The 10,275-nt window shown below is 47.0% G+C and overlaps 1 protein-coding gene across 5 annotated transcripts; it reads right to left on the minus strand.

Moving 5' to 3' along the window:
- Positions 1-2,298: 2,298 nt before the first annotated feature.
- Positions 2,299-9,440, minus strand: GCNT3 (glucosaminyl (N-acetyl) transferase 3, mucin type). Of its 5 annotated transcripts, none has more exons than XM_032864820.1 (3): positions 9,354-9,440; positions 5,348-5,536; positions 2,299-3,982 (listed from the first exon to the last, which is right to left on the minus strand). In XM_032864820.1, exon 3 carries the CDS (start codon positions 3,920-3,922, stop codon positions 2,606-2,608), a length of 1,317 nt encoding a protein of 438 aa, XP_032720711.1. In that variant the 5' UTR covers positions 3,923-3,982; positions 5,348-5,536; positions 9,354-9,440; the 3' UTR covers positions 2,299-2,605. The 5 variants fall into 5 exon arrangements, with proteins under 5 accessions (XP_032720711.1, XP_032720713.1, XP_032720710.1 ...); XM_032864822.1 differs by lacking the exon at positions 9,354-9,440 and adding an exon at positions 6,829-6,918; XM_032864819.1 differs by lacking the exon at positions 9,354-9,440 and adding an exon at positions 6,798-6,910.
- Between the last annotated feature and the right edge of the window lie 835 nt (positions 9,441-10,275).

The raw sequence follows: 10,275 nt of genomic DNA on the forward strand, positions 1-10,275 counted from the left end.
AGAGGGAGAGAGAGAGAGTGAGCGAGCTTGCGCACAAGCAGGGGAAGCAGTAGGCAGAGGGAGAGGGAGAAGCGGGCTCCCCGCTGAGCAGCGAGCCTGACCCTTGGATCATGACCTGAGCGGAAGGCAGATGCTTGATCGACTGAGCCATCCACGTGCCCCTGTTCTTTCCATTTCTTTTTTTTTTTTTAAGATTTTATTTATTTATTTGACAGACAGAGATCACAAGTAGGCAGAGAGGCAGGCAGAGAGAGAGGAGGAAGCAGGCTCTCTGCTGAGCAGAGATCCCGATGAGGGGCTCCATCCCAGGACCCTGGGATCATGACCTGAGCAGAAGGCAGAGGCTTTAACCCACTGAGCCACCCAGGCAACCCTGTTCTTTCCATTCCTAATGCAAATACTTGATCTCCCCAAATTAATCAGGCCATCTGTTTCCAAACAATGTTGGGACTGTTATCAACCACCTTTTCTTCCTTAAATTCTCACTCAGTCAAGAGCAAAGATTACAGTAGGCAGAGTGTGCAACAAAAATACAGTTATTAAAGCAATGCTTACCAATTCAAAGAGAGGAAATATTCAGACCTTGAGAGGTAATACAAACATCATTGCTCAACTCACTTATGATTTTTCTTGATCAGACAAAGGTTAAAGCAACAGATATGATTCAGAGGGAAGGAAAAATCAACAGATACGATGGTTTAATCGCACGATTTCTAAAATACACTAAACAAATGAAGGAGGAATTTGACCCTTCTGATAGGAAGACCTCATGTTATTAAATGAAAAGCACCTCCTATTCACCCGAATATATTTCTAGAGACAATTTATATGCTTGAAAAATTCCAACAACTTATTCCCCCCATAATGACACGCTCACATTTTTATCTTTTTAATTTGTATTTTTTAATTACAATTTAGTTCCCACGAACACTTAGAGAAGAGGTTGACCATGAGACCGAAGACCTGAGTTCTCTTCTCAGAACACATACACTCAGGGGAGCATTTCTGCGCACTTCCCACAGCAGCAGGGTACCACCTTCCAACCCCCACCCCCGCAATCAGAGGAGGAACAAGGACAGTCACAAAGGCTAGTAGGTGGAGAGGTCCATGATCCCCACGGCTGGGGACAGACCTCACAGGGCTCATCTGCTGAACACACATTTCTTCACCGGTCACTTCTGGTGGGGTTGGGAGGAGATAAGGAGGACGCAATACTGCAAGGTAGGTGAGTAAGGTATGGCAGTGCCTGTTACCAAAGGACTGCAACCTTACAGAAAGGAACAACTTATAAGTAGAAGATGCACTGTGTCAGACACCGTGATCACCGCGTCAGAGTACGTGGGTTGCAGGGAAAGTCTATTGAGGGAAAAGTTAATGAAGTGACTCACAATCGGAGATGAACGCAGTGACATCATGACCTCATAGGATCATTCAACTTACATTAACCTGTGTATACATCCCTTTTCCAGAGCACAGGGTGTGCAGAAGATTGGCTGTACTAAGATACGCCTGTCTCTTTATAGAACATCCCTCGCCCCTCACAGAAGAGTCTGACTTGCAGTTGTCTGACACTTGTGTCTGGAGCTTCAGAAAGAAACCTTCCATGGAGTAACGTTTACGGGGCGGGGGGAGGGGAGAACACACACACAACTGTCTGCCCACGAGGAAATGGACAAATCCCAGAACAACGCACAGTGACCCTTCCATTCATAGACATAAGTAAGAGTTTGGACCAATGAGGCCTAACTTGGGATGCCCAGACTTCCTGCTTTAGCTAGACAGTCCTAGTCCGTTCTTGCTGTTTGAACAACTATGGCGACCTTACCTAAATCGCTATTATCTTTGTTACAGAACATTAAGCTCTGGCTGTGAAGCGTGCAAAATTAGTGCTGTAACTGCTCCGAAGTTTATACGGGTGGTCAGATTGGTTGAATTGCCCTGCTTTTTCCCTTACGGACAAGTCATGAATCTGTCCATGTAAGCGAAATGAGGGAGGCTTTTAATAAGGAGAGAATCAGTTCTGTCCCTCTGTACTCTTCTGAGTCTGTTGTCCAGACACCCCCCCATGTCATTCTGGAATAACGGAGATCCTCTTAACAGCCACCAGGGATTGTAAATGTCACAAATAGGTACAAGAAAAAGTTTTCCACTCTTACCTTATTTCTGGCTTAGTAGACAAAAAGTAGAGGTAAGGGCTTTGAATCAAGAGCTATTTATTTTTAAGTTGATAATACAAAAGGCCCTCTCCTTCCATTGAAGTCCCACCCCACCCCTACTACCAAGTCTAGAATTATTAGAACCAGCATCTCCACAGAGTAGAAAAGCAGACACCAAGCATTCAACGGAAATCCAGGGTCCCCTGCCACACTGCCCTCCCTTCCTCTCCCAAACAGGTGGATCTTACTCTGACTGTGAGAACGTCAGTGGGGGAGCTATTAGGAATGGGGTGAGTGCACATCCAGCATTCACCCGGGACAGCAACCCCCTGACTTGGGGATGCCAAGGATTCCAGAGCCCCGGTCCCCAACCCCGCTGTCCCAACAGCCCCCTAGGAATGTTTGCATGTTTTCTTGCCCCACAGGTAGCACTGCTCTGACAGGGCATCTCAGAGATCAGTCCCGTAGATGGTCTTATAACGTAAGTACTCTTCTAAGCACTGAAGAACGTTGTCATCCACCTTCGGGTCAAACTTGTTAGCCAAAAGGTGATGGTTTTGAAGAATCCAGTGCAGGTCCCCAGTCCCATAGACACAGACAGACCGCCGGTGGGTTCCCGAGCAAGGTGCATACGGTGCCCCGCTACGGACATCTCCCTCATAGCTCTGCCACTTGACCAGCCTGGCGATGGCTGTCATGTCGGAGATGTGAAACTTGGGGTGGTACGGAATAGAACCCGGCATCCACGGTGCACGCTGAAGGGTGGCCCACAGATGCTCATCGGGACTATAGGTGTCTTTCGCCCACTCGATCAGTCTTTGGGACTTGGGGTTCTCCAGGACATGCTGGACAAAGTCTCGAGAAGCCACAATATAGGCATTCCCTGTGAACATAGGTATATTATCTGGCGGGGGATCCTTTATCTTGCTGGTTATGGACAGTGTGTCTGTCACCTCATAGTGATAGGTCCAGCGAGACCTTTTGTACTCCGTAGGCTTTTCTGACTCCATACTGTTCTTCCCATTCAACAACTTGAGGGCCAGGACCATCTCGGCATTGGTCTTTATAGGAAAGTCCGTCCCACACGTATTCAGCAAGTACTTCCACGGCACTGAGCTCTGGAGCAAGTCCTCCATACAGTTCAGGTCGGCCTGCACTCTGGACCAGGAGGCATAAACCACCCGAACCAACTTACTGGCTATGAAGACATTTGGGAAGCATGACACAATCGCCTTGACTGCCTCTTTGAACGTTTCTGGGGATTTCTCATCCACGTGGACACAGTATACATTCTGAGGGGCATACAAAGCTCGCAGCAGTCTTTCAAAGTTCTCTATCTTCTCATGGACCACCATAGAGTACGCGATAGGGAAGTCTAACTCTTCTTTGCTCAGAGGGAACCACAGGAACTTCCGCTCAGCCTTAAAGTGCTCACAGTCTCTGGTCATGTTCAGGTAGTCAGCGTCTGTGAAAGGCTCCCGCTTCTTCTTGACCTCTAGGTTGTCCAGGAGAGCCTCCGTCACCGCTTGCTGGTCCCCTCGGATGATTCCAGAACAGTTGATGGTTCTCTTCGCTGGCAGCTTCAGGGACTTGTACAGGATGTCCCTACAGTGCTGGCTCTGAAAGACCCGGGACTCCAGATCCACGGAATCAAAGTCACATTTCAGTCGGAAAGAAAACCTCAGAGCAACCACAGCCAGCAGCATATAGCAGCCCAGGGCCCACAGGTGATGCTGGCGGCAGAGCTGCTTCTTCCACCAAACCATCTTCAAGGAATGAGAAACCAGTGGAGCTGGGGCACAGGGAAGGAGGAGGAGGATGGGATCCTTGGACAGAACAAAATGCCTTCGATTACAAACAAACCCTGAATGTATTCACAGGAACATCAAGCTCAACTCCAGAGGGATGGCAAAAAGGTATTTCTTCTCTATACAAATATCCTCAGTCAAGACCTGCCTAGGAACCTCTTACCCCTGGCTTGTTGACAGAGGTCTATAATCTGACCCTACAAACAAGCCGTTCATGCCGGAATCGAGTTCTGGATCCACCTCCACCCCAAGAGACAAGGAAAGGGCACAGAACAGAGCACCTGCTGTCACTGGGGTGTAATGAGTAAGAGGAAATCCCTGCCTGCCTTTTTTTCCTCCACCTCCCCCCACCCAAACCCCCGCCAAAACCCTGTTTCTAGTATAGCTCTTATCTGGGGCTGAGAACTTCTAATCAGTCTAGGGAGACACTCCATGAAATTCAGACTCTCAAGCATCTGTTCTACAAATCCAAAGATTTAAAGTCTCTTAGGAGAAAATGTACCAGGGCACCTGGCTGACTCAGTTGGGAGAGCATGAAACTCTTGATCTCGGGGTCATAAGTTTGAGTCCCACGTGGAGATTATTTAAAAATAAATAAACTCTTAAAAAAATAAATAAATAAGATAAAAGTACATTTCTTGCTCTTGTTTGGCAATTCGTGCATTGGGCTGTTTGCACCCCACAGAATTCACTGGTTAGATGTGGTATCTAGCCACCCTTCTTTAAAAAAAAAAAAAAAAAAAAAGTTCTTAAAGAAGTACAAAAGAACTGGATATGATCCAACAAATGCATTGTAAGCATTCATATAGATAACTCAGTCTATCCAAATTCAAAATATATCTACAGTCAGAGACACACAGAGCTATGCATATACAGTAGTTAATGTGTGCTTTGTAAGGGCCAAAAATATTTCTCGACATTGTCCAATTTAATCTTCGCAATGTACCTGAAGTATAGTATTCCTAGGCCTCTTTCACAGATAGGAAAACAAATGCTAACTAACTTACCAAATGTCATGTATATTTTAAGATGCAAATATGGGACTTATCCCCATACCCCTTCTCCCCAGTTTTTTTTGTTTTGTTTTGTTTTGTTTTGTTTTGTTTTGTTTTTGTCTGCAAGCCCAATACTTCTTCCTCCAAACCAGTCACCTTTTAAATAATACAATACAGGGTTCTGGATCCCATCAAAGAAAACCAGATGCTATAGAGAAAAAAAAAAAAATCCTTACTGGAGAGAAACAAAATGTGACAAATCCTCCTGACAAAGACTGTTTTCCCTTGTCATGTCCTCTTTCTAAGCATAAGGTGGTGTCCTTCTTGGTCATAACTTTTTACAGGAAACTAAGAAGAAGGAAGAATGAAAGATTAAGAAAATTCTCACCTTTTTAAAATAGCTTTGTTCTTGCTTAGGAAAGATCACTTGCCAGGGTGTGTGTGTTTCCAAGGGAAGATTGATTGGAATCCGTGGAAGCAAATGTGAACACCATATCCCCTTCTTCTAACCCCTCCAAAATATGGTATCTGATATTTATGGGATGTCCACGACCCGTCTCAGGCTCCTTCTCAGTCTCTGCAAAGGAGAGAGCAGCAGGCGGCTCTATCACGCACCTTCTAACTTCCTGCTCTCAGACTTGAGCACAAGCTGACGGAAAGTCAGGAGCACATTCTCAGGCACTAGTCATTCAGGGAGGTGAATAAGGCAGGAAGAAAATGCTGGCTGTCTATATACAAGCAGGTGTTTTTTTTTTTTTTTTCCTTAAGATTTCACTTATTATTTGACAGAGAGAGACTGAGCACCAGCAAGGGGAGCAGCAGACTCTCTGCTGAGCAGGGAGCCCCGCACAGGGCTCAACCCCAGGACCCTGAGATCCTGATCTGAGCTGAAACCAAGAGTCGGATGCTTAACTGAGCCACCCAGGTGCCCTGCAAACAGGTATTTCAACCAGAACAGCCCAGTTTGTAACCATGCTCTCCTGCCACAAAACCATTCATAAACACCTGTCAGTGCTCACACAAGAACTTGAAAGCTTTCTCACTTAGCAGGAACCATAGAAACACAGGTATGCCCTTGCCTTCTTTTGGCCTGGAAACTAAGTTACTCCTCTTTTTTCCCCTGAACATTACAAGAGTGAAGCAATTAAAAAACAAAACAAACAAACAAAAAAAACCACACCCAAAACCCAAAAAACGAAAAAGTGTTTTTTTTTTTTAACCTTAAAAAAAAATCCTTAAAAACCAGTTTGTTCTCCAATGGCAACTGCTTTAAAAAAAAAAAAAAATCCATTTGCCTGCCCTTCATTACTGTTTAATGTGAGCTGTAGAAATACCCACAGGGTTCCAGTTCTCACTCACTAATGTCTGAGTCTAGGGTCTTGGCAGTGGAAGAAGTGGACCTTCAGTGAGAGCCCCACGGGGTGGTTTGGACAATACAGGGTGGGAAACGCCTTCTTCAAAGCTGCTGTCACTGTTTGCCAGTTTCTCTCCTGAACCCAGCCCCCACTCTAACAAAGCAGCATTCCTGGCCAAATACTTGAGAGGGCAAATTTAATATAAAGAACTTAAGTAGCTATAAAGTTAAGTAGATAACTGCAGGGCAGAGGGAGGCTGTGTTAGGACACCCTAAATTAGGGAAGTAGCAATTGCTGGAGGTAGTTACCATTCCCAGGCTGGAGGAATGAAGACAAGATTTGGGAATTTTTTAATTTAAAATTTGGGAAGATGGGTGCCAACAAGCTGAAACGCAAGACCTCTGAGATGGGTATGCCACCAACTATTCAATGGGGACTGGGGTCTCTGACCTCAGAGGAGGGCCCCCAGGCTGAGATCCCAACCTCTCCTGAGGCGGCTGACGTCTTTGCCCACCGTTACTGTAACTGGATTCAGTGCAGTTACATAAAGAAACTGCCTCTGGGAGGTAAACAGGCGTTGACATGGTGATGCTCACAGAAGCAGGAAGTAGACAGGAAGCAAGCAGGAAATCCCGCCTTCAGTCCCACTGGCTCCCTCCAGCGCCCCCTCTTGGCCGAGCCTAATAGGGGGCAGAGCGGGCAATGCAGAAATCTAGCTGATTCCAAAATGTGGGCTTCGTGTGAGGGCAATAGCATAATAACGGAGATCAGTCACAGTTGCCTTATTCCTACAGGAATTGTTTATGCGGCCTCCAGTACAGCCTAGGGAACTTAGGTCTTTTCTTTTTTTTAGGCCTCTTCTTCCTGCTTCTGACTATAGATAGAGACAGACCAATGGCAGGGGAGCTATATAGGGTCATCTGTGTTCCCACTTTTACTGGCCCCACTCCTCGGGCTCTGTCTTCTCTCAGCTTCCATCATTCAGAGTCTGTGTGGCTCTCGGTTTTGAGCTGTGACATTTCTGAGGCAAACATAGTTAAAGGGCAAACGCTGGTTCAGGTATCTGAATCTACAAAACTCTCTCCAATTTCTTTCTATGTGACTTTTCTTCGATGGGCCCCTCAAAGTCCCACCTTCTTTCCCATAAAAATCATATCATAGAATCTCTCAGTAAAAAGAAAATATTCTGAATATTTGATTAAGGTAACCAAAATAAGTATCCACTCTTGTTAAATATACGCTAATATAATATTAACACATCGTAAAATAAGACAAAATCAGAGAGGGAGGCAAACCATAAGAGACTCTTAACTCTAGGAAACAAACTGAGGGCTTCCTGAGGGTTTGGGGGAGGGGGTAACTGGGTGATGGACATTAAGGAGCTCATGTGATGTAATGAGCACTGGGTGTTACATGCAACAGGTGAATTGTTAAATTCTACCCCTGAAACTAATAACACATTGCATGTTAAATGAATTTAAATTAAAAAAATTAACAAAATGTAGATATAGCTTGTTGAGATATTCTACATATTAGTAATACCAAGTGGGTAGTAGTTACAGGCACACCTGGGTTTTGGCAAGAGAGCGAAGTCTGAATCCTGGTTCTGTCACTTTCTAGCTGCAGGATCACAGCAAATGATGTAATCCGTCTATGCTTCACTGACTTCCTTTGTGTAACTGGGACAGATACCAATACCTATTTTATAGGACAGTTGTGATGATTAAACATGATAACACATGGCTTAATATCTGGCATATGCAGGCCATTGAGGAAGGTCACAGAGGCTCCCAAGCCAGCCCTCAAAGGCCTCTTGTACTCACAGAATAGCTCAAGGAGGGTACTAGTAGCATTCTTAAACTGTGGACCAAGCAACAGTATTGATGCTGGTAATGTGGCCAGAAGGGCAGACCAGCAAAAAGACCTGAGCTCGTCCCCTTCTCCATGCCCTGTTAGAGACTGTGTTGTAAGTGGTGGGCGGGAGCACTGCAGGGAGGAGGGGTGAGCTGCAGCTGAGACCTGGAAGGGCAGGCGAGGGGACAGGATGGCTGGAGGTACAGGAAAGTCATGAGCCAGGCTACCTGTAGAGATCCCTTGGACTGATATTCGGCATGGTCACAGCTTCCACACTTTAAGTCCATGCTGGCCTTGAGGAGAAGGTAGAGCATAGGCAAGAGGGAGGGCTCAGTCCCAGAGTGCCTGGGAGCCAGGCTGTTTTCAAGGCAGGAACCCAGACCCGGGGCCCAAAGCCCCATCATTAGGACTTCTTTTACACCTGCTGACATAAGAAGGCAGAGCCAGAGGATCCTGGAGGCAAAAGTGTCTGAGAGTTCAGGATGACAGGAAGATAGCTAGAAGTCCCAAGCACTGAAAATGATAAGAGCACTCACCTTTCTAGACTATCAAAAATAAAAGCAACATGAAACCAGATCATAAGACTGTCCAACACAGGTCTGAGTTCCCAGGATGACCGTAGCTATCTTTGCTACTTCAGAAACAGTAAGACTCACGAGTTCAGCCTCCCCACCGGGCAAAAAGCTTTGCTTGCATCCCCTGAGCTCTGAATCGTAAATCCTTACATATCTGCGGGAAGGGCCAGGACTTCTACCAAGAGGGAACGGAGAAACTTAGTCAGGCTCATCAGGGTGAATCTGGAAGAATCCAGTGGAGTTTAGCATTAATGCAGATGGAGGTTCAGGGACCCCCACAGTCTTAACAATAGGGTCAGAGGAGGGTCAAGGTAGCCAGAATCCAACCCCTTTATTATTATTTTTTTTAAGATTTTATTTATTTGTCAGAGTGATAGAGAGAGTACAGGCTGGCAGAGAGGCAGGCAGAGGCAGAGGGAGAAGTAGGCTCCCCTTGGAGCAAGGAGCCCAAAGGGGGACCCGAGCCCAGGACGCTGGGACCGTGACCTGAGCCAAAGGCAGCCGTTTCATGGACTGAGCCACCCAAGGGTCCCAGAATCCAACCACTTTAAACTGGATTCACAAATTGGCAGATGGCCCCCTTTCACTTATTTTACGGGATGGTGCTTACCTCTGGGAGGTATCAGCTTCGTCTTCTCATTAGGCTGCAGCTCCCGGAAATCACATCCTTTCTCGCTCCGCGCCCAGCACGGTCGACATGAGAACTCTAAGGCTTCCCAGAAGAGAAACACGACCTGCGGCCCGCGGAGAGCAAGGGCCACGTCCCTGACTGATGGAGAGGAGAACGTGACTCAGGGAGGCAGACGGAAGAGCAGATAAGCAGGCAGTAAGCCAAGTTAATGTATTACCGATCCGCCAGAGCTGGGGTTTGAAAGGAGCCAAAGGTTCTGAGGGATGGGGTTGCGGTGCTTTGAGCTTCTATCGCAGGTTCTACGTCAGTGGGTTCCTGGGGGAAATGGGGCTGTGCTATCCGGCCAAACAGAAGTAGTTAAAAGACCCAACAGGACCAACTCTGTCTCAAATCAGTGCTGGCAGCCTGCTCGCCAGGCCCTTCCCCTGCACACGCCCCACAGCCCAGAGCAGAAGGGAACAGTGATTCAAGAAAGAAAAAGACACCGCCTCACCCCCAAAGAACTCAGTCTATACCTATTTGTTAAACGCAGAGACTTTCCAGAGTACGAAAGAAAGCCATGTCCTCAGGGGGACACAATCCCACGGGCTCCTTCCTGCTCACAGTCCCAAGGCAGACCGTCTGCTGAATTGTGAAGAAGGACGTATGTGCTCCCTCTGCCCCCAGCCCCCCAACTTTGGGTGGAGCTGCCCACTCCTCAGCACCACAGACCCAGCGGGGAGCCACAGCAACTTGTTCTATGGGCTCAGCCCTAAACCTGTCAAAACGCACTTGACCTCTGCGGCTTCCTGAGCTCCTGACTCAGCTCTGCCTTCCCACCCGGCCTAGCGGGGCACCCCGCAGATGGTAGATTCCCCCCAAATGTTTCCTGAATGGACAGCTGCCTCGGTGTCCCTGAGAG

The sequence above is a fragment of the Lontra canadensis genome, unplaced genomic scaffold (genome assembly GCF_010015895.1).
Source record: "Lontra canadensis isolate GAN:19392208 unplaced genomic scaffold, GSC_riverotter_1.0 scaffold28, whole genome shotgun sequence".
Classification (NCBI taxonomy): Eukaryota; Metazoa; Chordata; class Mammalia; order Carnivora; family Mustelidae; genus Lontra; species Lontra canadensis.